The sequence below is a fragment of the Zonotrichia leucophrys genome, chromosome 6 (genome assembly GCF_028769735.1).
Source record: "Zonotrichia leucophrys gambelii isolate GWCS_2022_RI chromosome 6, RI_Zleu_2.0, whole genome shotgun sequence".
NCBI lineage: Eukaryota > Metazoa > Chordata > Aves > Passeriformes > Passerellidae > Zonotrichia > Zonotrichia leucophrys.
In genome coordinates, this window is record NC_088176.1 from 20,651,258 (window position 1) to 20,678,514 (window position 27,257).

Consider the following 27,257-nt stretch of genomic DNA (forward strand, 5'->3'; position numbering starts at 1 on the left):
AATCCCCAGAATCTGCTTTCTTCCAAAATTTTAGCAAATCTTTTTTCTCCAGATATATGCTAACTGGCATGCTTTCAGTTTGTTTGGTTTCCTGTGGAATGTGCATCTGATTGACTGATTCACTGCAGAAAAAATAGTCCAAAATCAGTTCTTTCTGTAAGTTTCCAACGTTGGATTTCAATGTGCTATTCCAGACCAGTAAATGGTAGGGAAAAAGGATTCCTTTGAAAAATATAAGATCACCAAAGGAAGCAAAACTGAATCCCTAAAAACCCTTGTTAATTGTTTTCTACCTTCTACTTTCAGACTCAGAAATCTTTTTTATGTTTTCCCCAGTGCTATCAGCACTTTGATTTCAACTAAAGACAGGCCTAGATCTATACACAAACATGATTTTCAAGTATTTGTGATCTGGATGCAAGATCTGTAGCTCAACTAATCTTTAAATTTTAGATATTAGCTGCCTCAAATGAGCAATTTGATCAAATGTCAGAGAGATTGCTGATTTTCATAATCAATGAATTTTCATAACTGCTAAATGAGATACAAAGCATAGTTTAAAAGCAGGTGCACATCAAGCTGATGAAGAAATCCTCAGATGTGATCATCGCTGCTCTGAAAAATACCCGTATCCGGACAGCTCACTGAAACAACAATCACTGTATGCAAGAAGAGCGCTCGTGGGGCAGCTGCTCCCTGGCATGAATGCGAGGCCGGGGGATTGCATTGCACGGCGCCCAAGGTGACACTGCCTCAGGCCACAGATAAAGCCTGGCTGCTCCGCTGCCTGCAAAGCCACAAGCAGCGCCCACGGGCATCCCAGAGAGCCCAGTGGCCCCCAAGTGAGAATGCTCTGCCACATCTGCGCACACAGATAACAGAGATAAGAGGAAAAGCAGTAGGCAGCAAGGAAAAAGACAGAAAAATTAAATAAAGAAACCTGAGTAGCTGAATTGTACCTAAAGGAAATGAGATCACCACTTGCTTCAGATTCCAACCACAAACAACTGACAAGTAATCAAGAGTCATTAAAGTACAAGAATTTTTATGAATCACATTCAACTTAAAATCAGCTACTCTGGAAATTCCTGGGACTCATACAAACAGTAATTTGAGAAAATAAGATTAAAGAGTGAGCTTTATATTTTTAACTTTATGAATAGCGATAACATAACATTTGAAATCTAGTTGTTTACTTTTCAAAATCTAATGGTTTATTCAGTAATTCCAGTTATTATCTCAAGAGCTAGAAGTAAACTGATTAAAAAATTTAACTTGGATAACATCAGAGAGAGAATACAAAATGTTTTACTGTAAAAGTACCCATGGTTTTCAAGATGAAGACAAAATAATCTAAAGCAACTTTATACTGGAAAATTTCCCTTAAACTTGTGACACACTTTCTGACTGACGTAAAATCCTTTCTACCCTAATCCCAAATTGACTGCAACCAAACACAGTTCGAGTTTGAAGCTACCCTCCAATACACAAAGAAATGGTAAATATAGCTATGTTCTGTAAATTCTATACCCATAGCTGGGGCTACTTAATTCAACGACAAACCAATTTCTTTAACAAAACTGACAACAACAAGCCATCATTGTTACAGAGATGACAAGTCACGTCAATCTTTTGGCATGACTTCTAGGTGTTTTCTTAACTTTTGTATTCTTAATCACTAAGCAAATACTCACTGTGTGGTTTAACCCTGCTCTTTCATTTGAGATGACAGAGGTTTAAGCACATATAACTGCTTTTATGCAAATCTAAACTTCTCCATTCATAATGTAGCACAAGTAGAGAGGACTTGAAATTCCCGTTGGCAAAGCACATATTTTACTAGCCAAAGGACTAATTCTGATGTTACTTATGCTAGATATAAACCAGAACACACACAGCACATGACCATCAGACTTCAGGCAATATAAAGCCTCAGGCCTAAATTTTCCTTGTAGAACAGCACTTCTGCAGCAGTTCTTGCTACCAATATTTATAGAGTTATTTAAATCCCTGAAAAGTTCTAGCCTTTTGGGGTTTACTGATGGACCACCACAGCCAATGCATGGTGGATGGTATTTCTCTTGAGTTTTAATATTTTATCATCAGCTGTGAAAATAAACACTGTAACCGATAATACCTCCACCACAGCAACTTCTGCAGAACAATGCAAACCTCACAGTCTCTTTCAGTACACCACCATGAGATAAAACTCCTGTATTTCTCTGAGGGTCAGTGTTCTCATCTAGCTGGAATGGAATGTTATCTTTCCTAAATTTGCTAAGTCAGGCTGGCCGACTAGTCTGAAACATTCAAGTTACTTCAACAATAAATTAAAAGAATCAGCAAGATTTTTATTTGGAACTGAAACCTAAAACACAAAATCACAGTAACCCAAGAACTGTCTGGCAGTGGCTCTGATACTACTTGCTCTTCAGGGCTACATCCACTGTATCTGACCTCTATTTTAGAGAAGTGCTATATGACTGCACACTCAAATCACATTAGAAGCTCATAATAGGTGTATACATTTTCTTTGCTCTGTGATATAATCCAGGTGCACACAAGAGAAATATATAAAGCCCTATTATTAACAGCCCTAACTAAAAAAATGAGCAAATGACTTTGATGTTGTGAGTAGTTTTTCCTCATGTAGATGCTGTAATCCTACTAAGCAGGTAAAGTACCTTTTACAAGGTCACTCTAGCACTTCCTTTATTACCTCTTTTTCTTCAGAAGTCTTTCCTCCTTCCATCCTGCCTACACCTCTGCCAATTTCGGTAAGAGACCGAAGTGATGAAACCACGGACATGTAAAAGGAAAAGGAAATAAAATGTGGAAAGCACAATGTGGCTCTCAAAATACAAACTTGTTCACAAGTCTGTACAAGTGTTTCTCTCTTAAGCCTCATGACTTCTCATAATCAGTATCTACTGAGCAAGTAAGTTCCACTTCCACTGAGAGTATTGCAGGAGGCATTTATCTTTATTCCCTGTTTTTCCCAAACAACTTTGCTTTTGAGTTATAAAGACCTGCTTTTTCTCTGTCCTATCACAGTCTTGTCCTGGACAGAAGACATGGCCTGTAACCAGGCCCTTCTAAACTCTTCAGACATGCAATGGAGAACAAATGCTGACCCTGAAGCTACCAAAAATCCCTTGGTAGCAGAACCGGTCCTGTTTCATCCCTCCCACTCACTGAGTATGTGCATTTCCCATCTGTGCTGGCAGGTCCAGCTCTGAGGTCAGATGGAGGACATGGCAGAAGTGCCATGCTACAGATTTTCCAAGGTCTCTGCCTTAAGGCAGGGCACGTGACAAGGTTCCAAGGAATTATTTTACCTGAAACTTCACTTCAGCTCTTGTTGTGCCAGCCATCAGCCAGCTCAGTGAATCCAGGCGCTGGAAATTATCTCATGCATCTCTGCTTCCCTAGGAGTCATTTAATGCTCATAGAGATAGTGCAGCTGTGAGGTTACTTGGAATACCAGAACAAACTTATTTGCAGCTGGCTTGGATATCTTTCTACTAAACCATATTTTCAGTTCAGTGCAGTCCAGTGCCAACTATAACTCATTTACCTATCTAGGTAGTACTAATATTTAGACCAAAGGAATTGGATAGCTTTAAAGCAGCACTGCAAACACATCAAAATTTCTGATCATAGCTGTCACCAGTCTGATTAAAAGACAGTGACACCACAGCCCAAGTCACTTCTCCTGGGGGCCTTCTAGATGTACTTAAGAAGTACAGTATTTCAGTGAAACCTGAGTCTGTGACAAATGGCAGAAAAAGGGAGATTTGAACCTTGCTGTATCTTGTGTCAGAGTGAAGAGAACAAAAGTTTTTGGTTCTTGGATCTGGAAAACAAGTATGAACCTGCAGGTTTTAGGGAGAAAATTAGGAACAGGGGTATCTGCAAAGCTTGGTAAAAGGTTCAGGGAGAGGATAACTGATCACACTTCTCAGGAAACAAAAATATCAAAGAGGAAACAGTTGCTCTAGGGTTTTTTCCCAGAAGGATGGTTTGAGGAAGGCCTAGAGACTCTTCCTTGGAAGCATGGAGGAGGAAGGAGAGGTGCTGCCCAGGCCTGAAGAGCCCACCCTCTTCCTGCATGCAGTCTTCTCCCTGCTCTTCCTGTTGAATCAAACTATGACCTATTTCTTCATTTATTATGTGTAAGGTTGGTGTATTAAAATTACTTGAGTAAATGTTCCAGACTGCTTTTAAAATCTGGATTATTTCCCCCTCTGCAGAATTGATTCCTTGAGATAAGTTTAGTTGGCAGCCACTCCTCTGAAATAAAGACTGCCATGGGGATCCTATCCTTATTATTTCTGCTCTGTTTCCTAGAGGGTCTAATAACCTGTGATGCTGATATATTAAGTCACCACAGAATGTGAGACACATTTCTCTCCTGAAATTCAGAAAGGCTTATTCCTTACTTATGCTCACTTATGGACTTCCAGCTTGAGCTGTTTCTCTTTACTCAGTTCCTGCCATTCAGTGAAGTGAAATCCATGTGCGTTCTGCAAACGTGAGATCTGTTCTGATGTGAGCCTGAAGATCTGAACAGAAAGAAATAGAGCATGTAAGCAGACAGTACCTAAATAAAGGTATGGTTATACCACAGACTTGACACAGATAGAAAATGGGGAGGGAAGAAGAAAGTTGAGCCATAGTCACACCAGTTGTTACATGGCAAACATAGAAACGTAGTCTCCTTAAGCTCTGAATTGTCAAGTTATGAAAATATTTCTCTTGAGGGAATTTCAGGTCAGCTACTTCTCTGACCTGACCTCTAAAGAAACTGCTCTTCATCAGCTACACAGCCTGTGGACACCTACCTCACCTTAGTCACCAGCACTACCTGAAGCTAGACTCCATGAATACACCCACAAATATCATGTATTGGTTTGCTGTTATTCACCGCATTGCTGTAACATCACAGCATAATGTGAACGAAATCAACATTTATCTGGGCAGGAGAGACGATCTATTGTGCTGGGTCTGCATTCTTAGACATCTGTCACTTCAAATTTCCATCCTCATCTCATGAAATGAGCTGCTTTGAATACTTCTTTGGGAGGCAGAAATTATAAGAAAACCATGACCACTTTCTCACGATTGCTCAGGCCCAAGGGAGCGTAAGTAATTTGGAGGAGATGAGTTTAGCACCTGCTGTAAGCCCCGAGTCCTAACACATTCCAGCTGGCATGAGAACTGCACCCTGCTCACCCCGACGTTGTGTGTTTCAGCTGCAGACAGCTCTCTGAAAACACACCCAGTGCTTCAAGTACATTCTGACCCAATACTCCCTCCCAGCGGGCTGTGTTTTATCCACACCTGAAAGAGTTTAATCCTCTGTTAGTTAAAAAATCACTTGCGCTTCTCTCATTATGGGTAGTACCATATGAATAATACAGCACATTTGCTTGTATCTCCAGGTATGTTTGATAGTCATTCTATGTTTATTGCTAATGCATACATACATACATGTTATCATTGTTATCATTCTGTCAAGTCTCCAGGCATGTTTCTAGTCATTCCTTTCATAGCTCTCACTCACATTTCTCTTTTGCTTTTATAAATGTCCCTAAGGAATTGCCAAGGAGCCCCTTCCAGAAATCCTACCCCGTACAAAGCTGTTTACTCGCCCTGACCGTAGTCCCCTTCCCCGAAACTAAAAAGCAGCATAGAAAATTCCCCCTTGAGTCACGGCGCAGCTCCGATCGCGGCTCGCTGGAGCATTCCCGATGGGGCGGAGCGGAGCGGCTCGGAGCCGCCCCAGGGCGGCAGCGGCGGCGGCGGCCCCGCCCCGGGCCGGCCTTTATAGAGCCCGCAGCGGGCAGCGCCCCGGCAGCGCCGCAGCTCCGCCAGCCCGGCACCGCCACCGGTAAGTGCCGTGCCTTTGCAACCCCGCCGGCAGCTAAAGGCACCAGCGCCGCGTCTGAATCGATCGGGATGAAACGTTTGCTCTTAAAATTGAATTGAAATTAAAAAAGGAAAATGCTACTGCGATGCGGTATCGCAGTTGCGGGGAAGGTCAGTTCTAGCTGCCACAGTATAGCAGAATTTTTAAAGGAATCAGCAGTACTGCTGTTTATGGTGTGGAGGCTGGGCCTGAGAAACTAATTATAGTCGCAAAGAATAAACTACTTTCATTGCTGCCACAAATGCTAAAAATAATTGTCATAATAGTGTTTAAGGGAAGTATATCTGCTAAAATTTCATCTGAATCTCAAATGCATGCACAGCCAAGTACCTGAGGCATGATTTGCTTTCTTGCATTATGACACCTGCTTAACAGCAGAGGTTGCATCTGCATTAGCGTTTTCATTTGTACTGTGTCTATTTTCCAAATGAATCTAGTGATCTTCTCTATACCCTGTGTTTTGGTCCACACCACTGAGTGTGTGAACATGTGTTAGGAGTGTTCAATAATGAGCTATAGAGTACTTGCACTCCATTTCTTCCAAATGAAGTAAAACTAGGAGGTGCAAGCCACATATCGGCAGGCATTCAGTCTGCAGGACCAAACTGAAATTAGTCCGCTGTAGAAACCTGAAGCAGGTACAGTGTACAGCTCAGTTCTGTGCATCCTCTTCTACTGCATTGCTTTTTTTTTTTTTGCTAATATAAATATAGCTATGATTCCCATGGAATCTTTTAAAAATGAAGTTTTACAGTTTTCTAAAAGTGAGAGAGCACTAAAAGAGTCAGAGCTTAAAAAAATTACTCTCATGACTTCTGTTGCGATTTAAAAAGAGGGAAAAGACACATGGGACTTTATTGTACCCCCATTGTTATTACATGATAATTATTTGCTTTTGGAAAGATTGCTATACCTGCTTGGCTACAAGATCCAGCTGCCTATAAGAAGTTGAGACAGACTATGTTGTAAACCTCTAACACTGAAAATAAGTGAGGCAACATCACCAGCAGACTTTCAAGAGGTGGCAGTGGTCAGAGGCACTCAGTCAGGTGGCCAGGTTTACCTAAGTGCTGAGCAGCAACAAAATGCAGCTGATAACTAGAGAGGGACTGAAAAACGGAGGTTTCCCTTTCATACCCTGAAGGTGCTTTTGTTGAGGGTAGCAATGGTCAGTTCAATAGGTACAAACAGTTGGGCAGCAGCTAAATACATCTGCCAATTTCCAACTTAGTCCATACTGCAAAAATGGAGTATGGATTTTTCCAATTTCTCTTTCTGTGTTTCAATTACACTCTTGAAAAAAAAAAATCTGGTTTTATTGCTGCCTGTACAAAAAGAGCTTCAAAGTATAACCTCTAATTTAATTTATGGAAATAATAAGCAGATATTCTGCTGCAAGTAAAAGCTTCATTCTTCATCAGTTGTGTTGTTGTGTTGTAACTGAAGACAACAGAAGCAAGAAAACTGGCACTGCAGGCTACAGCATGACACTAAATTCCTCTTTTATTTTCAGAATTAAATAATACAGATAGAAGAAGAAGAAGAAAAGAGAGAAGTTAACTAACAACATGAAGTTACTCATCTTCCTCACAGTAACACTGGGTGCCCTTGTCACGGGATTAGAGTCTGTAAGTTTTAAGTATATCAAAAGCCTAATCTTATTTCATGGAGAAAGGCAGACCCAGCCTGCAAAGCAGAGGGAAAAACCCTGAAGGACAGAACAAGAATCTGTTGTTGAATAAATTTTCTGGCTTTCATTTTCTGGCACAAATGTGAAGCACCAAGGTCAGCAAAATTATAGGGGCAATTGATGAATGTTGCATCTTTGCTGCACTGCTTAGTGGAGAGGGTGAAGTTTCCTTCCCTGTTTAGGGACAGTGGCCAGTAAGAGCTGCTTATGTTCCTACAGCATAAATAATTGTAATGTTGACCTGATGCAGTGGCACAGTTCAGTGGGGCTTTTCTGATCCTGGGGTTTTTGGGCTTTTTCAGTGATTTTTGTTTGCATGACATGGGATTAGTTTTTGTTCCCCATTCTGCTTTGCTTAATTAGAGCTGCACTTCTCATTCATATCCAGATTCCACAGGGTAGGTTCAGCAGGTAGCTACATGCAAAAAACAAAACAGTTGAAGGTATGCAGTAGGGAAAAGATGATCAAACCACATAAAAGGAACTGCCTCCTTAAAAATCTTTTTTTTTCTTTTCCTGTAGATTTATAGCTGGAAATACTACAAGCAATATAAACGCAGATCAGACCACAAGGGTAAGCATCTGCCTGTTCTATTTGAACCTAAATGGAACTTATTATCCTGTACTTGTACAAGAAGAAAGATCCTTATTGATACTGAAACACCTAAAACCTAATTTTCAATTACATTTCATCTCCACATTCAAATGTTTTGCCTATAATCAGTGATGTCATTGACTTACAGAATGCCCTTGTTTGAATGGAGGAACATGCATTACCTATTACCTCTTCAGTGGAATTGGTCGTTGCATATGTCCAGATGGATACACTGGGCTTCACTGTGAACTAGGTAGAGTATCTGTCTTCCTTAATGCTAACTCAATTGATTGGAAAGGTCTAAAAGATAGTCAAAGAATTCATATGAAATGCCAAGTGAAAGCATTGCCCAGAGATATGACTGGATAGCCTTTAGCAGTTTGTACTAAGAGACTAAATGAGGAGAAGCAAGAAAATGCTGGTGCAAAATCAGGATCTCTAATTTCTTTGTCCCTGCCTCTTCACTCAATCTTACTTTTAGATTGGGGTGGAAAAACAAGCTAGTTTGTGGGTGGTCAGAAGCAGAAGAACTTATTAGACTGTGAAATTCACTTAAACTGTTAAAGAATTAATATGCATGCTCAAAATCCATACAGAGCAAATTTAATAACAGTATCTAGTCAGTCTGGATTTTGCATCTAGTTTTGAGTGTAATGCAAGAACTTTTTTCCTCATTTGAAGGATTTGTCCATGTCTGTCACAGAACAATTATATGCAAGAGCATGCTGCTAATAAAATATTTATTTTCTTAGACACTGACAGCACATGCTATACTGAAAATGGGGAGAACTACAGAGGGATGGCAACAGAAGACAAATGTCTGCCATGGAACTTGCCCTCACTAATCAGGAGGGGTCGTTACCACGCTTACTCAGAGAATGCTTTGCAGCTTGGGCTGGGCAAACACAGCTACTGCAGGTAAGAAAAGCAGCACTCATCTTGTGGAAACTTTTATTATTACAGCCCCAGAGATACTTCACTGAGAAATGTGTTTTTAAAAAATAACATTACAGAGCTGAATTGTTGACTAAAAATATTTAGAATGTGAGTTTCTGAAGCAATATTTCCCCTGGCATATATTACAACAAAATATTTTTGTTTTTTTCCAAATCACTTGGAAATTTTAAAATACTATGACTGTCTTTATGGAAAGAACACTCTTTTTATCTTTTAGAAACCCAAATGGAAGGAGCAGACCCTGGTGTTACACCAAAAGGGGATCTGCCATTCAAGAAACACCTTGCAACATAGAGAAGTGTGGTAAGTAATATTAGTTTCAACACAATTGGGGTTTTGTTTGTTTTTTTAATTTTATTTTTAATAGCACAAGTTTGGAGTTTATTTGTAAGAACATCTGAATGAAATTTTTCTTTTCACAGGGCCTACATGTGGTCAAAGGAGCATTAGCAAGATGTTCAAGATTGTTGGTGGAAAGCAGGCAGAGGTTGAGTCTCAGCCTTGGATAGCAGGCATCTTCCAAACCATAAGGGGCATGGATCTCTTCCTGTGCGGGGGCAGCCTCATCGACCCTTGCTGGGTGCTCACAGCAGCGCACTGCTTCCACACTCCGTAAGTTTCCAGTTCCACGGCCTTCTTAGTTGACACTTGCTTCAACTGATTTCTTGGTGTGATGCTCCCTGAGCAACCCTTTGGAATGCACCACAGTAAGAATGTTCCTTTGATTGAACAAAACAAGAGCAGCAAAAGAAATATTAAGCCTCTGGGAGCCCACATCTAGCAGAATGAACTAGCAAGATGTGGACAGTTGGGTGGGATGCAATTTTAACAATTCAGTGTATATTGGTGCCAGGATTTGATTTTTACCTCAGCCCTTCCCTAAGCTTAATAGTTTTACTGATGGTGAGCTGTGTAATACATCTATGGCTGCTTTTTGTTGACTTTTCTATGGAAAGCTGATCCTTTTGGCATCCTGCAGGGGATTCTTAAGGCCAACGCCTTTCATTAGTAGCAACTAGTTAGGCATGTTTCAGAATGTCTAAATACCTATCTTAATCCCCTCAAATGGAAAATTAGGATGCTTTTCTTCAGAATATTGGATCAACTTTCAAAGCAAACTAAAGTTTACTTCTTCTTATCAGCATTAAAATAAATGTCAAAGAGAACTGGACTGAATCTCAGCTGTTGACCTTACTTTCAGAAATCAGTAGTCCTCATCAATCTCTCTACTCTCACTCAGGTCAAGAAGACCAATAAACAAATCTGTCTACAAAGTTTTCCTTGGAAAGTCCATACTGAATGTTACTGATGATAAAGAACAAGTATTCATGGTTGATGAGATCATCTCTCACCCTGACTTTACAGATGACACAGGTGGCAATGAGAATGATATTGGTAAGTGTTGTCTTAATATAAGCCTTTAAAACACTGGGATAGGTGAAGGCTGCATAATTGTGGCATACATTCAAAAGAAGTAGAACCAGAGATGGGAAGAAGGGAAGCAGGAACAGTCTGAAAACTAAGCCTGTGCTGACAGGTTTTGCACTTGTTAAGTTTTGGTTGTGGTGCATATCAGGTGCATTACCTGGCAAGCAGTCTCTGGACCTGTGGAAGACATGGCTTTTCCATAAGCACTGGTGGCAGCATTGCATTTCTGCCATTTTATTGTGTGTCTAAAGATCAGATTGTATGTATAGTAAAAGATGAAAAAAATGCATCATTTAGGCTTCATCATATAGCATGGGAATGCCATATCAGCCACCTCATTAGCTGAAGATTATCTTGAATTAATTCAGACTTTCATAAAAACCTGGGTTTCACAAGTCTGTTCCTAAAGCAACCATGTCAGATATGGTTTTTTGCAACTTGAACAGACCAGACTTCTCACTCGTGCACTTGACATTTAGAACTCTACCATCCCTTCCAGATTCCTGCTGCTGCTGAAGTAAAGAAAATCCAAGAATATCTTTGTAAGCCATTCAGGGTAGCAGGTACTGCCCTCTACAGCCAGTCAGAAAGTTGATCTTTTAAACATCTAAAGATAGCTCAGGCAAAAGAGTCTTGTGCAAGAGTATCAGCCCCTATCCTTTGAGGAAGCAAGTTGGAACACTTGTTAATGTTAGTGTTGGGAAACTGATGTTGTTATTAAGTAATGACTTGTTCTAAAAGCAATGAGGGGAGCCGTGTGTAACCAGAACTAAATATAATTGCAGCTATTCCCATTAACTGTACCAAGTACTCCTATTGTCAGAACTTGAGGGGAAAACTTTACCAATCTAACTGTGTATTTTCTGACTTGGTTCATAGCTTTGATAAGGATAAGGACAACTTCTGGACAGTGTGCAGTAGAATCCAAGTATGTCAGAACAGTCTGCTTGCCAGAGAGGAACCTCTACTTAAAAGAAAATACACACTGTGAAATAGCTGGCTATGGAAAACAAGATTTTTGTAAGTAAATGACTTCTTTTCCCAAAGCTGGTCTTCCACAATGGTGGGAATGTGGTGATTTTTACACCATGATCTGTGAAGTGTTAAAAAAGGATTCCTTTCCACTGTATGTGTATTCCATGTGCATTTCTTGAAGATGACCTTTGCTATCATCTTCTCTAGTTGTCTATGGCATTTCCTAACTGATGCTTCTCTCTCATATCAACCATACAAAGTAAGGCAAAATATAAACCACAAATTTTATTGTTCCTGATGTGATGAGGAGCAGAAAAAAATGTGTGGGAGGATTAGCAAGGGATTGTGTTTGTGCAGATTTTCCATCAAAAATTATTGAACTCTTTCCTTCTAAAAACTAAACTTTGTATTTTGTGTTTGGACCACTTGTTTTTCTCTTTGAAACCTTTTTATGAACAATAAAAGCAAACCAATACTGCATAAGGTGAAAGGTGAAAGTAAGAACCTCAATGGAGAATTGGAATGGTTATGCTAATTTAAGTGCAGAACTTGTGTTATGGGGGGGTTTCTTGCTGCTTTTTGTTTCTTGGAGAGTGAGAACAATGAAATACTTCTTGTTTTTGCAGATGACATCTTCTATGCTCAAAGACTGATGTCAGCCACTGTGAACTTAATATCACAGAGAAAATGCAAATATGAATACTATGACAATATTAGAGTTACTGACAACATGGTCTGTGCTGGGGATCCCACATGGCAGATTGATGCCTGCAAGGTAGAATTGGTTTGGTTTATTTTCTAAATAGCTTCAAATACATGCACAATACTACATGGATCAGTTGGCAGCATCTTGTAACTCTACTAGTCACTAGAGTCTCTAATGTAACTAGAAATTACTATGTCAGGTGGAGTTGACCTGTTGTGTGGCCAAATATCTGGAATAAAGTTGGAATCCACAGTTAGGTTTTACCCCCTCCAGGCCTTCCTTTGGAGGTGCAAGTGCAGTGCCTTAGCTTCTGTTTTTCCTCAAGGCCTTATTTTCAATCTATTCAAGCAATAGCTGATAGATATCCATCAGAGCTATATAGCAACTGTTCTAATCTCAGTTTGCACATTAACTATAGCTTTGCAAGGGTACATTAAGGGGACACTGAGCGCCTCCAGGTTCCTCAAAACTAGATTGATTTCCCTGCACCTTACTGGGCTGAGTGACTATAGGAGCCACTGCAAAGAACAAGCATCCTCAAGCGTAAGAGTGTCTTATGGACAGGGAGAGAGTTGATTCTGTGATGAAGAAATAGGACATGTTGGCCTTGACCTTGTATCACAACTCTAATATCTATGCTTATAAACTTGGGATGGGGATGGAGGGTTGTTTTCCAAGGTAACTGTTCTCCTGGTATCCTGTCAGGGGGAACTAGAGATCGCAGCTTTTAGAGACTGTTCAAGTCACAGCAGATGCCAAACCTTCTGTTCCATCTAAGCAATGTTCTCAAAGATCAAAGCTTTAGCTCATAGGTCCTCAGTAGCTTGCTTAACTCTAGAAAAACAATCACAGCCTCCATCTGCAATGACCTAATATGTTCTCTTTCTGTTGTCAGGGAGATTCCGGTGGCCCCATGGTCTGTGAGCACAATGGCAGGATGATGGTTTATGGCATTGTCAGCTGGGGAGATGGGTGTGCAAAGGAAAACAAGCCTGGTGTTTACACCAGAGTTACTCAATACCTTAACTGGATTGACTCCAGCATGAATGGGCTAGCTGCCAAGAGTCGTTTTCTTCCTGAACCAAAGTGACCTGTTTTTGACAGCTGGACTGAAATGAACGAAATTTTGCCTATACTGACACCAGGACAGTGAAGACCTGAATGTCATAAGAGGCTTTCATTTTGAATGCTTGTGTGGTCAGTCACTCAGATCAGTGTTCCTGAGGCATGAGGCAGAGAGAGGGTTGATATTTTATCTTACTACTCTGAATTACCTGGAAACCACTCAGTGGAAAGCTAAAATATTTAACATTTAAATGAGTATTCCCATGCATGATACTATGCATAGCAAGTTAGCTATCTACTCCATTTATGAACCAGCATTTGCTCTGGAAATAGATACCGTTTCAACTTACTTAACTCAGGTATTCATTTTATACATGACCTGAGTCTAAAATTTCCCCTTATTGTACTGAATAATACTAAGTCTCAAGTCCCACAAACCTAGCCTGTTAAGACCAGTACTCAGAGAGTGATCAGACTTGGCATCAAAAAGTTGGGGGGAAAAAAAGTAGTAGTTGAGTCAGCATTACAAACTGTTAATGTATTTAACTTGAGAATTGTGCTGCAAGGCAGCAAATTGGAAAGTTTCTGGGCTTCCAGGTCATGTGTGAAGGTGTCCCCTGGAAAGTCTGATTATGCAACTTCTACATCTACCTATACACCCTGGAGAAGATTTAAGGACTTGGCATTTGTCAAATGCTGCAGGCATCAAAAGTCAGAAATTTATTTCCATTCATTTAACTGATAGTATATGGAAGTGATATTTTTTCCTCTGACTTATTCTGGGTTTATTTTTAAACTTGTTTTTGTTTTGTAGATTTGAATTATTTGTATGAGGGCTGGAACCTCAAGCTTTATTTAAATTATTTTTACTGTGTTTAACTTATTGTTTGTATTATGGATGTTAACTATCATTAAAAAAAACTTTCTTCTTATGTATGTTTCTCTTCTCTGGAAAATAGAAGGGTGACTCAAAAGAGAATTGTCATTATTAAGTTCTAATCTCTCTGTAATCTTACTTAGTAAAACATAAGTATTAGTGAAGAATTTGATATGCATAAGCTAAATTATTTTTCTAAAATGCACATGGGTGTCTGTGAAAAGGCTACTACAGCTGTAGCTTTATGTAGTTGGGGTACATGAACCTTGCACACTGGTGATGGAATGATAGGAAGAAGAACCTTGATGAAGTCTGGTCCTTAAGACTCAAGACTGAACTAGGTAACATCTCCACTCTTTGCAGTGCTGTTATTGTTGTCATGTGTCCTTAGACTTCAGTCCCCTTTCTATAAAAGGGGTGGGACAATACTTCCCTTTTCCCACAGCTGTGCCTGGCTCTGAGCTGTCAGGAGTGAGAGCTGACAACTGTGTGACTATACTGAGACTAATGCCCTGACAGCCCAGTGGTGGACAGGGACACCAAGCACCGCTGAAAACTTGAAATGATTACTGGCACTGCTGGATTGCAATCTGCTAGGCAATACAATTTGTGGTTGGGATCTGCAACTACATTTGTTAGTGGAGTTTACCACTGCCTGTGGTAAAGCTATTTGGGGCAAGTTTGTGGACTCCTGATTCAAGTTTGTGCAGGGAGCTGGTTACAATTGCATTGTTTCTGGAGTTAGATCTCTTGTGAGAGATGAGAGACTAGAGAGACTGTGAGAAGAAAAATATCTCTTCACTGCTGCTTTTGACAGCAACTACCAGGACTGCTTGACCAGTGCTAGCAGAGAATGCTTCATGCCCAAAGTAAGCAATGGTAATACAGTTTTAGACAAAAATATTCTAGGTTTTAAGCATGTCTTTTTCTTACTTTATTATTCCACTTTAAAATGTAGCAAAATACTTAAATCAGTGAATCTTCAACAGGTGGAGATTATAAATACCTTCATAGCCATTGCATATGATTTTCATTGCAATGAACAGCACATTTATCATTGATTTCTCTAGGCTTTTTCTGTGCAGAGATATAATTTAAATTTCAACTTATTTCCATAATTATGTGTATAAGTAAGAATGAGTGAAAAACCAAACTTGCATTTAGGTGTTCTTCAGTCTGAAGTCCAGGGAACTCTAGGTAGGTAAAGTATAAAGAAAGACAGGATCTTGAAAGCAGAGAACATTTAGATGCTGTTTGGGTGTGCATCTTATTTGTTTGGTTTATATTGGATAAGTTATTCCAACAAAAATTAAATTTTTAGACAAACACACTATACATACACCTCTGCCCTGGCTGCTATACCATTTTATAGAGTCTCCTTCAATGTTCTTTGGCCCCACAGCTACAGTATCAACTGCCTGACTAGTTATCAGAGCCTGGAAAAATGAAGGGCAAAGATGAGAGCACAGTTTGGCAAAATGTCCTCTTCCTGCAACAGAATCCCCAGGAATGACTCTCTTTCCATGTTACAGAGAGTGAGCTGGTGTTGGTCCAGGTTGAGGTGCTGGTGAAGATGGAAAGAGCCCAGAGACCTGTGCATAGAGGCTGGCAAACACCCCTGCAGAGTGACAGGAGCGTGACCAGAGAGAGGATGGTTTTGGAAGATGCTAGGTATCTGCTGGGTACAAACATACATGCAGGACAAAATTTGCTATCATAGAGCTACTCTTAGTTAATATGGGTCATTGACTTCAGGTATCTGCTGGCACTAGAGAGGAACACAATAGGAGTCCAACAAGTATTTAGAAGCAGCTCAGAGGTGGGCATCAGCCCAAGTGAAGAGATCATACTCTCGGAAGCATTAGAAGCATGACTAACATGATCTCAAGTTCCTACTTATCTTCAATTCTCCCACAGAAGAAAGACATCAAATAAAGAGGAAAAAGCAGTATCCGATGTGTCCAGAGCACAGAGGAAGCTTGTTCAACCTGTCAGCTCCTAGGAGGAAGTGATGCATCCTGAATGAACAGACCACTTGACCTTATATAGCTGAAGCTTTCTTCATGGAAGTGAAACTAAAATGTGACTCAAAGCACTTAAAAATAAAATCTGTTATAAAAAAACCTAACGGATCAGGAAATGTAACACATCATCATCCATTTGTTACACCACTTCCACGTGGAATTGTATGCATGAGAGTATTTTGCTTGTGCATATTGAAACCTGAACTAAAAACCCAACATGACTATTCGGTCACTAAGCCTTTGCTCACTTCTGACACCTAACCACAGCTCTTGTTTTAGGCCTAACAAGCACAGAATTTATCCATAAAAAGAGAATCAAATCGTTCTGCATCCATCAGTCTTGTAATTTCAGGTTTCAGATATCCCCATCTTAAGCTGAAGTTTAAAAGGTGACATATTTGAAACACTACATATTCATTGAAGAAAAAATCTGATTTCAAACTTGGTCTGGAATAACCCTTCCAAATCCATCACAACTCATGCAATATACCAGTGGACAATCTGAACAGAATTTGGGTTGTGCTGTTTAACCTCTTGGCAAGTGAATGAAATGAACTATGAGAAGTGGAAACACATGCATTTGAAGGAACAAGGGCTATGTACTGAATGAACAGCAAAATGAGATGCAGACCCACATGAGCAGTATGCTCAGTTCCTGTGTGCAGCTCCATAGCTACAGCCAACAAGTTGACTCATTGGGATTTGGGCAGCACCTGCCTGGTAGGATACTCTCATGATCTTTGAAGCTGGAAAGGGCTGTGAGAATACCAGCATCCAAACAGAACGCAGAGTGAATGCAGCAATCCAGAGTCATTGACAATGAACAAGATAATGAAGACAAACAGGAATAACCAAATGCACAGAAGTAGATGAGTGATGACTGGTACTAAAACAGATCCAGAAAGCATTGCAGACCACAGGCTGGATTTAAGTCAACAGTGTTGAGTAAAAAACTGTAAACATACGGACATGTACTTCAGGGCACAGTCTGTAAACATCAGGACAAGGCAAACACTCTTGTCAAAACTATGTTTTGTTCTGAGTGTCATTGTTCTTGATGAGAAGACAACAGTAATCAGTGGTTGAGAACATGACAAGGAGAAAAGTCTGAAAACATTCCAGAGAAGTAAAATCTATGAGGGACACTTTCTTCAAAAGAGAAAAGGCCGAAGCAGAGAAGGGAATAAACTGTTCTCTGTGTCTTCTGGAGTTGGGGTGAAAAACAATAACGTTGTTTGCAGGGAGGGAAACTGAACTGAAATATTATGAAATTACTAGTAAGAGTAGTGAAGCATGAAATAAATGGAATTGAGTGGTGCTGAGCCTCATTCACTGGGATTTTTCAAGAAAAATTTAAACAGAAATAAAATAAACAGAAATAAAATTGGTTTGGATTCTTGCAATGCAACTGAAAGGTATTTTGAGAAATCATCTAACCTCAGGTTCCCTGCTTTATTATGAAATCAAAGAACATGCTCAGTGACTGAGATGACTACATGAAAATAAAGACATTGCAGGGAGATTTAGAAATCATATTACACAATTTACCCATCTTTTAAAAAAGTGGCATTAAGAAATGGGTCCTATGAAAGAAAAAAGTCTGGATTTCTGAATTAACAATTAAAGGCAAACCTCTTAATGCTAGACTAATAACTATAAAGAGTTTTGAGCAAACCTTTCAGTGACTCTTAACAAAATAATATTCTAGAAAGCACTAGAATCAAATTGTTTCCATGTCCCACTGGACAAAATAATGTCAATTAATAACATGTGCAACTGGCAAGAGAGTAAAATTATTATCCCCCACTGGATAGTGGAAATGTTATTTTTTCTACTGAGTAACTGAAAAGTGGTTTGTATGTAATGCTATGACTTGGCATCCACATGAATTACCTCAGTATGCTTTGAGCTAGAAGCCTCTGGGTGTATGATAAAATCTCCCAAAGCTCAATATTAGTTATTGCAAGAGGCAATCATGGAAGATGATGAAAATTACAGGCAACCACGGGACTTTGCTAATCACAGACTTGTGCATTTTGGGACTTGGTGCCTGTTTGGTGACAGTATAATTCCAGAAAACCAGATGGACACATTTACACATCCACAAGCAGTTTCACATTTATTAGAAATGAACTCTGCTAGTCACAGCTGCAATGTTCCAAGTGCAGTAAATTCATAACATCAACAGTAGTAGTTAAGAATTACTTACCACAAATTCTTCCCTAAGTTTTCTTGCCTTGTGGCACAAAACTTTAGCCTAAGTTAAAACAAAGCATGCCCAAGTGACATCACTACAGCTGTTGAAATTGCAGCTGTTCCATGAAGATCACAGCATGTACTTGGCATTACTACAGCATGTTAGCACCCATAATAAAAAAATCTTCACTAATGTTCCAACTCCTTCATCTTCAAATGCACCTGCAAAGTCTGACACATTGCAAATTTGTGTGGTTGGATAATATTTTTATTTTTAAACATGCTTACGTGCTGTGTTAACAGCAGCCCCAGCCACATGAAGGATTGCCTTAAACAGTTGCCTGTGACCATCTCAGTCAAATTTTGCTCTAGAACTTGCTAGACCATACTTGAGCCAAAACTACAGGACAGCAAAGGGGTTTAACTAGCTGCCATTCAAAACTGAAGGAATTTATCTCAGAAATTATTTTCCTTAGACATCTTGCATTTGGGAGCAGTGTATTTGATTAAAGACATCACATTTAATGTATCCTCTTAAAGAACAAGCAATTGCTAATTTAATTTCAAATTAGACATTCACAGATAAATTAGAAATATTTTTCCAGAACAACTCAGTTCCATCTAAAATAACTGCAATTAGGTTTATTACATATTAAATCTTTTGCCCTCTAAGATCACTCTGTCTTACAATAACTGCATCCTCTATTTATAATGGTCTTGTTTTAATACACACAGCATCAAGAGATCTTGTGTTTACTACCTGGAGAGACAAATCAGAATTTTTTTAACATTCTGGAGCTACAGAAATGTTTTCTGATGGTCAACTTGACTCAGCCTTAAAACTAAATTAAAGGTATTTTAAAACATTCACAGGGAAAATTATACCAGCCACAAGCATTACTCTTAAAAATTTGGAACAGTTTTATTTTTACAGTCCTATTCTAGACATAAAATACACATATGTCCTCCTCAAGCATGAAAGCAATCATATGGCCAGGAAAAATACTGACTGTTCAGAGGCAACAGAGCTGTCAAACATATAAGATGATAAGTGGTGGAAGAAGATAAAGAAATAGTGGATTTCAGCCTCCAAAGTTTATGAGTGCTTTGAACTGCAAAGTTTAAAAACAAAGGTTGTTACCTGACTGTGATCTATGTCAGCAGTCCTTTATATCAACAAACCTGCAATAATAACAAAAGGTGCATTATTAATACATTGAAAATGTCAGGAGACAGCAATGTTTAAAAAGCTCTCTGGAACCAGATACCAAATCTCAGTGAAAATATTGCAGACTCCAGGGCCAGGTTATCCATACCTGTGCTGGCACGTACACTGACAGACTTTGTGTCAGTATAAATAAAGAGACAAATATGCAGGTACAAGGAAATATTATAGTTTTCTCTACATTAGTTTAAATAACTCAATTATCTTTGCCTGATGGGACAAATTCACAGCTACAAAGACTGTGGTAACAAGGTTCAAATGTCACAAATACCAGAGATTTTCTGCTATGCTTTTTCCTACTAAACATTCAGGTCAAGGACTGAAGTTTTTATATATATGTAATGTATTTTACTGACTTAATCCCAAAGAATCCCATAAATCTCCAGCATCTGAACTCCTGCATTAAAGCTGAATGAGAAAATAGCTATATCTGCTGGTATATTCTAGTTTCACAATCAAGATTAGATGCTATTTAATTATTGGGTTTGCTTTGCCTGGTATTTGTTAACCTTGCCTGAGCACTACCATTAGCATTACAGTCTCCAATGGCAAAGAGCATTTCTGTAGGAGCTTTCTCTCATAGAAGGTTACCAGTAACCCAACCATGTTTTTGGTATCACTGCACAGGAACCATTGGCTAATTTTTATTAATAACAAACCCACTGCCAAACAGAGCTTTTAGTGTTGTATTTTTAGTAACAGAATCTTGGTATGGAAACAAAGATATATCAAGACAGAGTTTATACATTAAGCTTTATAGAAAAGAAATGAAAAAGTCTTCAGCTGAAAGATACAGGTAATCAGAGCCATTTGGAGACTCATGAGCTATTAGAAAAAGAATGTTTTAAAGGGAGAATGTAAATATAGCACTGACAAGCACACCTTTAATACCGAATGATCTTCAAGAGTGACTGAATTCTTATCTCCAGATTTAGTACTAAGTGTTTGGCCAGCCTCATCTCTCATTTCACATGAAATAATCTCACACCTACAAAGCTCACAGCAGACAAGGTGGTTTCCCTGATTTAAATCCAATTATTTTCTATTAAAAGTTTTATGAACATCTGCAGAAAAAATAAGTACGTCTTTTATGATTGGTCTAGATAGACTCCAGCTTTGATGGTTGCCGCACTTGCTGCTGTTCAAATCCATGAATAAGCTGGGTGCCTACGGCGGGCAGCATCTCCACCCCTGTCCCGGCAGCCAAGGCACAGACCTGCCGCTAGATGGGGGAGCAGCCTCGGAAAAGGAGACGCTGTCGCTCGCAGCCAATGCGCAGACCATTCATTGAGCACGTAAATCACAGGGAAGTGGTTTTATTTATAGAATAACCTTTGCCCCCCTTCCACCCCAGCACATAAAAAGATAAGCATAGGAAAACTCAGCCATTTAAGTATAGTAGTTACTCAGCCATTTAAGTATACAACTTGTCACTTTAACTATGATCCTCCCAGACAAGTTTGTGACTCCTCACTGACATGTATAATCCTGCATTTTCCTGATCTATCTAGACTTCAGGTAATGCTAGCACCCTCTACAGCAGCAGAATGGCCAGAACGCTGTCCTTATGAGAACCCCTTGCCACAACAAAGACATTTACTTCGCCAACAAAACATAAACAAACAAATAAAAAACAAAACTCAAAACACCCCAACAACCAAACTCAAAACTAATCAAAACCAAATAAAAACAATTATTTCATGTCACGTCCACAGGAAGTCGTGGAAAGCATGGAAACAGCGGGAAAAGTGTTTAAGAAGAACCTGCAAAAGCGTACTACACCCCATAACCATTTTCCTCCAACAAAGCACAAGCTCGACTGAAATAGCACAGCCAAAGATAATCTGGCAAACAAAGCACAAGCAAACGCAGCAATACTAAATCTTACCTAAGAAGAGTAACAGTTATAATTGTGTTGAGTGGGAGCGCTGACAGTGATCCTCCCTGAGCCGCTCTAAAGCTCTGGATCATTAAAACGTGCCCGAGAGCATCTGCTGAGAGCATCTCCGGCGGCCTCCACGCTGCCGCCTCCGCTGGGGGCGCCCGCGCCTCGCGGCGGCGGGGCCGGGACGAGCACGGCGGGATGGGCACGGCGGGATGGGCACGGCGGGATGGGCACGGCGGGATGGGCACGGCGGGATGGGCACGGCGGGATGGGCACGGCGGCTGCAGGAAGCCCCCGGCCAGCGGGGCGTGCGAGGACAGAGCCGGGCGGCCCAGACCGCGGCAGCCGTGCGTGCTGCCATACAAACACCGTGGAGAGGGGATGGTGCCTTCCCCAAGGGACATCCCGGGCACCCGCAGTGGCGCGAGGCTGTAACCCCGCTTATGAAAGTAGTAATTCCCATATTTTTATAAGAATACTAACTTCAGGCCGTGTGGCCACGTCTAAGTAGGAACCAACTCGCTGCTGTGGCCAGAGAGATGCTGACTCTTCTCCCGATCGCTTCTGTCCCTTGCCACACACAAACAGAGACAAGTACTTTGCTGTTCCCCAGTTAGAACAACACAATGCAATTTACTTTGAATTGGTTTAATCTCTTGGATTTTGGACGTTTGAAATTTTAACTTCAAGACAACACGCACAAAATTTCTACTCAGTCCTTAACTGCTTTCTTAGGGTGGTGCAAACACATTTAAATAACAGGCAAAAGTTTACAATTTACTTTTCATGAGTCTTCACATCTGACACGTTTAGGCAGGGAAGCAAAGTATGGTCAAATGATTTCTGAAAATAAGCTGCATCAACATTATCAGAACCCAACTGATCTTACATTGACTAATTATTGTGATCTATTCAGGCATCAGTGCACAGCTCAAATTACAAATCTTATCAATTTCTTCAAGAAGTTGTCCTGTTCTGAAATTAAGAATAGCATAACAATATCAAAATAGGTGTAACACAAAAAGATTAACAGAGCATCCAGCCAGAGAGCACTTGAATGTGCTTAATAAATAAGTCTACACACCCCTTTGCTACAGTTGTCTGATGTGTGTTATCACTTGTTACCAAATTTTAGGAAGCCCATGACCCAAACACTATCATTCGGAAACAAGAAACTGTTAAAGCATCCATGATTGGAAAATTTTAAGATTAAGAAACTTTTTCAGGCTCTGAATTTCCAAATTAACATATTTTTAAGAAATATATGTCAAATATTAAGAATTGTAATTCATCATTCCATTAAAGATTACTTCAAAGATTATTTTCTTCTTTACACATGAATAGAACTCAGTATTGCTTAAAGAAGCAAATTAACAAAAGCAAACACTTATTTCATCTCATTCTGCAGATGGCAAACAAACATGACATCAGTCAGAGTGCTGAGATATTCTGCATTTCTCACAAATTACTCATCCTCATTAGAAACAGGTTTTGAAACATTTAAATAGGTTTGTTACTTACTCTGTTAGACTATTACTATTACTAAGAGCACAGCACATAAAAATTACCCAGTTTTTAGGTTACTATCGATCTTCTTTATGCATCACTTAAGTTCTAAAATGATGCCAAACCCTCCATTCCTTTTAGAGCTATTTCTGCTACAGATATATGATGTACTGTGTTTTGACAGCAAATGTGACCACGCTGTGGCAACTGGTATTGATTCAGAAGTTAAAGGAAGAGGCAAATAATTGTCATAATCTTCAGTGATTTAAAAAAATATTTCTAGAATTTTTATCTTTTGCAAAAATTGGTGATTTAAATGCCAAGGATAAGTAAATAGCTTTGCCTTTTTTTTTTTTTTTTTTAAGGACAAACTCTGCCTGAGAATGTGAAGATAATTCAGCATAGAAGTCTTTCCAGAGCATTCAGTTATGAACTAAATGAACACTATCCATCAAGTAATATCCTCAACAAGATTCATGTGACCTATTAACATATGCTACATAAATTCAAGACTGCATTACACAGGAAAGATGTCTCTCATGCAAAAATGGGAATTAAGTAGCCATCATTCCCAGGCCCTGCTGAAGGAGGGAGTCTAATGAAGCAGCTCCTGCAGTTACTGCCTGGGCTGCACTCTGTGTGGCAGCCCCCCAGCATCTGCAGGAAGGTTATTAAAGCCACAGCAATGGCAGATACTTCACCTGTGTCATTGGGATCAACACGCTCCAGAGAACTGATATCTTCTAGCATATGTATGAAGACAGAATTCTGCACCTTAGTGCAACCACCCTTATTGGCTTGTGTAACTTAATTCTTCTACCAGTGTCATGCATCATGGACAGCTCCTGATTTTTTAATTCTCTGACACCAAAGCTTATTGGGCCTTTCAAAGCATGAACAGAGCTGATAACTTCTTCAGATCTTTTGGAACACAGTGCAGATACGTCATTCTTCAGTTATCAAACATTCAGTTCTCAAATCTGAACGTGAGATGTTCAGTCTAAGAGTAGTTACAGACACTTCAAGAGCCGGGAGTGCATTTCCTGCACTCTTTGGAGTGTACTCCTGGTCTCCTCACCACAAAACCTACTCTAACTTGTGTGTTCCTTTTCTGTTTCTGTGCTTGTCCATCTCTAAAATAGATTTTAATAGTTGCAATATTTCTCTATTCACTGGGTATGTCCACCTTACATAAGGAGGCATATCATGCAAATATATATAGAACAGATTTTCTTGCTATAATCATAGAGTCACAGAATATTCTGAGTTGGAAAGGACCTACAAGGATCATCCAAGTCCAACTCCTGGCCCTGCACAGGACAGCACCAACAATCACACCATGTGCCTGAGAGTGTTGTCTAAGCACTTCTTGAACTTTGGCAGGTTTGGTGCTCTGATCACTGCCTTGAGGAGTTGTTCCAGTGCCCAGCCACCCTCTGGGTGAAAAACCTTTCCCTAATACCCAACCCAAATCTTCCCTGACACAATTTCATGCCACTGCCTTGGGTCTCGTCACTGGCAGCCAGAGAGAAAAGATCAGCACCTGTCCTTCTGCTTCCCCTTGCATGTAAGCTACAAAATTCCAAAGAAAGTGCAGAATTCCACTAGAAGAAAAGGTGCTACACAGCATGAATAGAGGATCTTAAAAAAATCTGGTTATTTACTGTCTTTTCCTTTTATCACAGCCCAGCCCAGCCCTCCTCTCCCCTCACCCCCTCAATAGCTTATTATAATTCTTTCTTTAGTAATCATAAAATTGTAACAATTACTTTATTTCTTCTGTTGAAAATGTACATTGATAAAACCCATCATTCTTGCTGGAAAAGAAACAAGTCAGTTCAGGGGGTTTTGTTTGTATAAATGAAGACCCAAAACATTAACAAATCTAAATTAATAAAAATAAAGCCAGCCTTAAAACCATTATTCACTTTGTCCCAGGTCTTAAATCTGAATTTCCAGTTCTTTATTGTCTCTTTAAAATTATCTCTGTGGTCAGTAAGGAATTTTGTGATCCCTTGTAATCACACCTAAAGGATGTTACTGCAACCAGTTAGAGGACACGTAAGTGAAGTTAAACTGCAGGTAAGCAAACAGCCCTCAAGGAGCTAGACAAGTGTCTGCTGCTTATTTAGCAACCAGTTCAAATGTGTCCACGTGCCAGTGTTTGGTCTGGCACACAGTTCAAGAAGTAAAGAAATGAAATGGGAATGCTCTCACCTCCCAGACCTGACGTCCCTTGTGAAATAACTGGACAGACAATGCAAGAAAAAGGAGGGGGATTCAGAGGCAGCAATTAGGATAGAGCTACACCTTGCTTATCTTTCAAGAGTGGGTGGAAATTTTGCTCTGCCAAGGAGTTATAAAACAATGGTAAGCTCTAAACATCTTATTTTGTGAGATGTGATGGGCAAAGCTGGAATTCTGATCAAAACTTACAGAGAAACTCTTTAATTTATTGCTGTTGTAGATAATTTTTAAGTATAGGAAGAATCCATAACCTCTCTGCAGAGTACAAGGCAAGGATGACTTTCCAAAAGTTTCATTAGGACTTCTAAATAGCTGAAGAACATTGTGACTCTACTTCTAAAAGAGGTATAGACCAGCACAAAGTTGTCAAAACCTACCACTTCTATACTATATTTCAGTATTGATTAGTCAGACTGTCTGGGTTAGCTATGGAAGAAAACTATTTTGGGAAAAGAAATTAATATCCTGACCAACACAGGACATGGCAGAATATTCACAATGCATGGGCCTGGTTCACTCAAGATCCACACTGAAGGAAAAGCTTTTCCTTTTATAACAAAAAAAGGAAAATCAGTGCATTCACAGCTTAATAAAAGGAAAGGTGGTAATTCTTTGGTTGTATTTTACTTTTTGATGCAAATTATTCCCACTGTTCCAACAAAGTATAAATGTGTGTCTAAACAAAGTATTTCCTACTTATAGGACATTTTCTGATTTGGTCCATAAATATTACAACTGTATCAGCTGAAAAAGTATTTGAATTTTGTAATGAAACATGTCACAGCTTTATTTCAGCTGTTGTAAAGGGGTTAAAGTCTGCTAAAGAGGAAAGCAGTGCTTCAGCAAATGAATCCAATTTTCTTCCCTAACTATACAAACTGTTGCATATATTTTCCCCTCTAGCAATCTCATTTTCATTGTTTCACACTACCACCCAGAAAAGCAATTTAGCTTTGAATAATTCCTCTCATCATAATGCATATGTCAACACCAAATGATAGAGGCACATGCTACAGCATATGCAGCAGCTCTGGATTAAAATGCAGACTCTTGTGTGCAGAGCCAGTGAAGCATGTGGTTTTTATTTTTCAGCTGTTTCCATCAGATTGAAAATTCCACAGACTAGAGAGTTTTGAATAATTTAGAATGCTGCTTGGAATACTTTTTAGCTAGAAAAACATACCAAGAGAAGGGGGAAATTGCTTAATTTTAGTTTGCTGGATAGATTTGATTCCTAAATAATAGTGTCTTCCTAGGGAGGAGAGACTAAGTACATAAAAAATGCCAGTTCAGGAGAACATATTGATTCACTATATTAATGGGACTCCAGAGCAATTTCATCTTTGAACAAGCCCAGCAGCAGGGCTATTTCTCTGCCTCTGTGACAGGAAAGGAATAAAAACTAAGCTGTCGACTTGCTTGACTTCTCAGAACTGACAAGACTCAGGTAGGTGTAGAATAAATTAGCCCACAATTGCTTTAACAGCAATGTTGGGGAACCAAACACTATGGCAGCTGTAAGTTGCAAAGAAACGGCTAAACATGTTTATTCAAATGCATTGATGATTTAAGTTTTTAAAAAAAGGTGATTTTTAAAAATTCTATTACTTATGGGTATCTCTTGAGTTAAAAAGCATGAACCCAGCAAGGGAGTAGGTTAAGATCAGATTTTCCATTATGCTTTTTTTCCCCATCTCCTCTGCATGTGTCTTCTTCAGCTGAAGTCAAATTCAGAAATGGTATTTATGTTGCATCATTTTTCAAACAACTATTTTACCAAATATAAAAGACATCCTAAAGAATCTCACATGAAACAAAAAAGAAAATCCTCTCCAAATCCTGTTTGTCCAGATTATGTCCCAATGAATAAAACAGCAGGACTTGAAATTGTTCTTCAGGGTCAATCCCAAATATTCAGCCCTCACCTCAATGCCAGCAGCTCCCACAGA

General features: G+C 39.5%; 1 protein-coding gene across 2 annotated transcripts; it reads left to right on the forward strand.

Moving 5' to 3' along the window:
* The first annotated feature begins 5,772 nt into the window (after positions 1 to 5,772).
* Positions 5,773 to 14,391, forward strand: PLAU (plasminogen activator, urokinase). 2 transcript variants are annotated; one of them, XM_064717185.1, is made up of 11 exons: positions 5,773 to 5,893; positions 7,446 to 7,560; positions 8,145 to 8,196; positions 8,366 to 8,470; positions 8,970 to 9,135; positions 9,392 to 9,477; positions 9,597 to 9,786; positions 10,415 to 10,569; positions 11,482 to 11,622; positions 12,204 to 12,352; positions 13,179 to 14,391. In XM_064717185.1, exons 2-11 carry the CDS (start codon positions 7,501 to 7,503, stop codon positions 13,371 to 13,373), a joined length of 1,299 nt encoding a protein of 432 aa, XP_064573255.1. In that variant the 5' UTR covers positions 5,773 to 5,893; positions 7,446 to 7,500; the 3' UTR covers positions 13,374 to 14,391. The 2 variants fall into 2 exon arrangements, with proteins under 2 accessions (XP_064573255.1, XP_064573256.1); XM_064717186.1 differs by lacking the exon at positions 5,773 to 5,893 and adding an exon at positions 5,919 to 6,042 and having other exon boundaries at positions 13,179 to 14,257.
* Positions 14,392 to 27,257: the final 12,866 nt, after the last annotated feature.